Source organism: Lipotes vexillifer, unplaced genomic scaffold (assembly GCF_000442215.2).
Source record: "Lipotes vexillifer unplaced genomic scaffold, Lipotes_vexillifer_v1.1 scaffold657, whole genome shotgun sequence".
NCBI classification, from domain to species: Eukaryota; Metazoa; Chordata; class Mammalia; order Artiodactyla; family Lipotidae; genus Lipotes; species Lipotes vexillifer.
Window position 1 is genome coordinate 75,989 of NW_006774518.1, and position 5,364 is coordinate 81,352.

Sequence of the window (5,364 nt, forward strand, 5' to 3'; positions counted from 1 at the left end):
ATGCAGATGCCAGGTCAGAGAAGGCTGGGGGGAGCCCTGCGTGGGGAGAGTCCAGGACAGGACCCAGCGAGGGCGGAAGAGCAGGGGCTCTGGAATCTGATGCTTGAGTCTGGGGGCCGCTCCTCACTGCCTTAGCACCTCAGGTAAACTGCTTAAATTTACTGAGCCTCCGTTTCTGAAACTCTAAAAATGAGGCTAAAGTTAACACCTAGCTCTAGTTTCTCTATGAGTCTCTAATTAAGTAATGTATGCCACAGTGCTGTCGAATTCCTAGAGAGTTATATAATGTTGGCTGTTTTTATTATTACTATTAGAGTGCTAGAAGATGGAGTCGATATTTAATAGTCATAATTGTTACCATTCATAGGGCCCTTTATATGTGTGAGACACTCCACTAGCACTTTAATGCATTAGCTCGTTTGATCATTAGAAGGATGGTGTGAGAGAAGTGTCCTCACTCTACACAGGAAGACACTGAGGCTTGAAGAGCTTAGGAAACTGGCTCAAGATCACAGATTAGAAAGCAGTTAACCCGGGATCCAAACCCCAGGCTGGGTGACTCCGGGGCCTGTGCTGTTGATCACGGTGACCTTGCCCATAGCCCCGTGGCTGTGTGGCATCGGGGGAGCAGAGGAGGCGCGCGGGGTGGGGGTCGGGGGGCTGGCTGATTAGTGCAGCAGAGTGAAGGGGGTGGGGCTGCGGGCAGAGCTGGGGTTTGGCGTGGAGGTGGATGCATTGAATTTCTTTCTGAGGAGAGAATGGGGAACTCAGAGTGTGGAGACCTGGTTTTTGGTGGAGTGTTCAAAGGAAGAATGGCAGTAATAAATTATGTCTGATGCTTTCTGCTTTTGTAAAGCACCTTCTGCACGCGTGGTCACATCTAGTGCTCACCGTAACGCTGTGAGGAAGGTAGGGCAGATCTGGCCTCTCCAAATGTACGACCTGAAGTACGTGGCTCTGTCCACACCTCTTGGGACCGGAGGTGGTTAAGGTGGGGAGTAGAGGAAGAGTGGGGGGAGGGGGACCCTGGGTGAGGAGCAAAGGGTTAGTTAAGGACAGAAGCAGAGGCAGAAGCGGTCAGATGTGGGCCTGGGGGCAGGGAGGCGCAGTGCTGGCCAGCGGGGAGACAGCTGATAAAGGTCAGGGGCCTCGGAGGAGGGCTGCATCCTCATGTCCCTGAGCTGGGCTCGGGGTGCAGGGTCCTGTCCTGCTGGTATAAGCGGGTTCTGAAGCAACAGTGTGTGCCCCCATGTCCTGGCCTCCACCCAGCTTTCCTGGCATGGGCGGTGCCGAGGCGGGAAGCAGAATTTCCATTCTGTACCCAAGCCTGGCCTCTGGAGGGGAAGCTGGCGATCCAATCATAATCCTCAAGTGTCCTGTCCACTACTGCTGTCCCCCTGCCCCTCCCCCACTTTCTCTTTTCTCAGCGTCTGTTTGGCTATTTTCCCTCCCTTCTCAGTCCTCTGTGGTTCTGTCTTTCATCTCCTCCTTCCATCTGGTCCCACGGTCTCTCCCACCTCTCAGAGTCTCAATCTCCCCTGCTCTTCATCTCTTTGGGGTCTCCCTGCCTTTTCCACCCCAAACTCTCCCTGGGCTCCTCTCAGGAGAGATCAGAGTAGCAGATGACTGAGGTGGGTCTGGGAGGGGAGAAAGAAAGTCCAGCCTCTCTGGCCCTTGCTAACCACTACTTTCCTCCCCAGGGACCTTGGCCAAGAGCATTGGGACCTTCTCAGACCCCTGCAAGGACCACACGAGTATCACCTCCCCCAGTGACCCCTGTCTCCTGGGGAAGGGGGGCTCCAGCAGCTTCAGTAGCCAAAGTGGCTCCAGCAGTTCCAGCAGTTTCCTTTCGAGTTCCAGTGGCTCCCGTGGCGGCTCCAATGGCTCCAGTGGTAGCTCCAGCGGATCCATTGCTACCCAGGGTCGTTCTTCAGGATTTTCGTTATTTAAGCCAGGAACGGGGTATTCCCAGATAAGCTACTCCTCTGGACCTAGCTCTAGTCTACAAGGTGCATCTAGTTCCTCCCAGTCAGGAAGCCTCAGCTCCCAGTCTGGAGGAGGCTCAAGCTCTTCTGTTTCCCAAACCTCCTCGATGTCAAGCAGAAGTAGCCAGAAGGTCAACGCCAAGCTGAGCCCCTGTAGTTCCAACATCCCCGACTCTCCCTGCAGTGGGGGACCCATCGTCTCACACTCTGGCTCCTACATCTCCAGCTCCCATTCTGTGTCTGGGGGTAAAATGCCTGTAGTGGTGGTGGTGGAGCAGCACAGCTCTGGTGGCCCCAGAGTGGGTCAAAACGTCCCCTGTAGCAATGGTGGCCTTCCAGGCAAGCCCTGCCCCCCCATCACCTCTGTAGACAAATATGGCAGCTATGAGGTGGTGGGTGGCTCCTCTGACAGTTATCTGGTCCCAGGCATGACCTACATTGGGGGCAAAATCTACCCGGTGGGCCACTTCATCAAAGAGCACCCCATCAAAGGCTCTCCAGGGGTTCCTTCCTTTGCAGCCGGGGCCTCCATCTCTGAGGGCAAATACTTCTCCAGCAACCCCATCATCCCCAGCCACAGCTCTTCTAGTTCCAACATCTACCAGTCAGGAGCTTCCTCGGCCATTGTGTTCCAGCCGGTGGGCTCTGGTGGGGTCCTGCCCTATGGCGTTGGCTCCAAGGGCTCTAAGGAGCCCTGCTCCCTCTCCAGCTCTGGAGTCCACAGCAGTTCTAGCCATTCCAGCAGTTCTGGTTCATCTTTCCAGCCCTGTGGTGGTGTTTCCCAGAGGCCCAGCTCCTCACCAGGCACTGGCTCCTTCAGTGGCAGCTCTAGCTCCCAGTCCCATGGCAAAATCATCCTTCAACCCTGTGGCAGCAAGTCCAGCTCTTCTGGTCACTCTTGCATTTCTGTCTCCTCCTCAACATTGAGTAGGGGTCCAGCTGGCTCTTCCCAACATGACCCCTCAGCTGGTGCCAAGCCCTGTGGCTTTGGCAGCTCTGGAACGATCCCCTGCCACTCCATCCAGGACATCCTAACCCAAGTGAAGCCCCTGGGGCCCCAGCTAGTTGACCCTGAAGTTTTCCTACCCCAGGGAGAGTTACCTAACAGTCCATAAAGCAGATTTTGCCTACACACATGCGCAGGCGCGCACACACACACACACACACACACACACACACACACACACACACACACACACACACACACACACACACACACACACACACACACACACACACACACACACACACACCATCTCCCAGGTGGGAGAAGTCCAGGGGCCCAGCCATGGGGTAGCTCAGTTTTCTTCCACCCTCTCCCAAGAGAGCTGCTCTACCTCCTCCATCGTCCCAATGTGGCAGACTCTCCCTTATCAGCTCTTCTTTCTTTACCTCCCCAAACTGTAGGCTCCAAATCCCTTTCCTCATTCTCTCCTGCTGTTTAGATTCCCATTGTACTGCAGTTCCCTCCCTGCCAGATACCCTCCCCCTAGCATTTCCTCTGCCATTTCTTTGAGACAGTATAGTCCATTGGCTAACCCTACTCATTCAGATTCTTGACTGGGAACCCCCTGAAATGTTCTACAGTAACTCTGATGCCTGGACAAGCCATCCCCTCCCCACCTCCTGCCCCCCCTTTGCCAAATAAAGCATAATCCAAACAGTTATTTGAAAACAGTGACCATTTTTCACTGATCTCATTTCACCATCTGGTCAACCATCATGATATCCTGTTGGGTTCTCACACTCCCAGTTCCACTCCCATGCTCCATTATAGAGCTCAGCACACCCTTTTTGAGTTCCCAACATTCCTCTTTGTCTCTCAAGGTCTCCATCTCAGTCCCCCTTCCTGGCTGCTACTTCCCTCAATGTTCAGAGGCTTCCCCGTGTGTAGGAGATACCAGGGTATCTGCAGAGACTGGAGCAGGCTCCCTGCCCTCTCTGGGTCCTGGACAGATGTCTCAATAAACTGTGTGAACTGGATTAGATTTTTTGCCTTCTTGGAGCCCTGGGTCTCCTCTTGGGACTTGAGTGATGCTCTCCTATGCCTCTAAAGGTCCTGTGTCCCCCACTTTCATTCATAAATTGGTCTGGTATTTCTTACATCTTACAGCTCCTCCCACAAAGGAGGAAAATCATAAATATTTGTTGAACTGAAAGCAGGGGTTAGTTGGTCTCCCAGATCCTTCCTCTCACATCTCTTCTCTCTCGTTGCCCCAGGAAATCCATTCTTGTTCCACTGCCCATTCACTCTGCAGTCCTCTCCTTACATAGAGCCCTAATGATTTCTTCCCCTTCCGCACCTGGCTCCTTCTCCTTATCCATTAGTTGGCCTCGCCTTCAAGATGCCATCCTCTCTGGAAGTCCCAAGCGTCGATTTCCTGGGTTTCTGGGACACCAGGAGCCTTGGGAAGGCTGGAACACAGCAGCCCGGACCAGATTCCTGGGGACTGAGTAGGAGCTAAGGGGGGCGTGGTTCTGGGAGCTGCAGGTGGAGGAGGTGAAAGACAGAGAGGACAGGGCCATGATGGATGTGCAGCCGAGCACGGTGACTCACTGGCCTACATCGAAATGCCCCAGCCTGTGGCAGAACAGTGTCCTCCCCAGCAGTGCCCTCTCCACCTTCAAACTCCTGCTGCCTCTGCTGTGGTTCTAGAGTGAGAGCTGGGAGAGGTGAGAGGGCCGAACACTACAGTGGGGAAGGGGAGGTGGCCTCTATGGGAAAAGACTGAGAAAGTGGACAGGGTGCCGAGGGCCACACGACTATGTTCTGGAGACAGCAGGGAAGACACTGAGGCCAAGGAAGCTCTCATGCCCCAAGGAGGGGAGGGTGGGCTGTGCTCACCCTTACAGGAAGAGCCTCTCCCCAAAGCACAGGCCACCTCTCAGAGCCTCTGCTTGGCTGCAAAGGAATTCACCCCTACCTTAGGATCTAGCTCATTCCCTCCTATTGGGATGATGTCAGCTGACCCCAAATGTAGGACTCTTGTTGAATTCTCGAATCAGCAGAAATATGTTATGTTGATCAGAAATGACCTGGGACAGCTGAGCCAACCTGCAGGGTTGACTGAAGACAGAGGAGGGCTCCAGAACAGTCCTGTTTCTGTCATCACTGTGGGGTCACCCTTGGTTACCATGTGCCCCCTGGACTGCAGCCAATGACAGGAATCAAGGCCCTCAGAGGCTCTGTGGACCGCAATTGTGGGAGGGACGCAGCCTCTGACACAAGTATTCCTCTAGTTTCTGGTGTGATCCAGGTCAAAATGTTTTGCAAAGCTGTTGGATGTCACCCCAAAAGGCTGCTGCCCTGTACGCACTGGTGAGATCTGCGCTCTTTTTAAAACATTTTTATTGGAGTATATGTTGTCCACTGGCCAGA

At 54.0% G+C, this 5,364-nt stretch overlaps 1 protein-coding gene across 1 annotated transcript in view; it reads left to right on the forward strand.

The window, feature by feature from the left end:
- Nucleotides 1-3,100, forward strand: part of CDSN (corneodesmosin) — a 3,273-nt gene extending 173 nt beyond the window's left edge. Inside the window, exon 2 of the mRNA XM_007449175.1 lies at nt 1,701-3,100. Within this exon, the coding sequence (XP_007449237.1) occupies nt 1,701-3,100 (1,400 nt within the window). The remainder of the gene's footprint in view (nt 1-1,700) is intronic.
- The last annotated feature ends 2,264 nt before the right edge of the window (nt 3,101-5,364 follow it).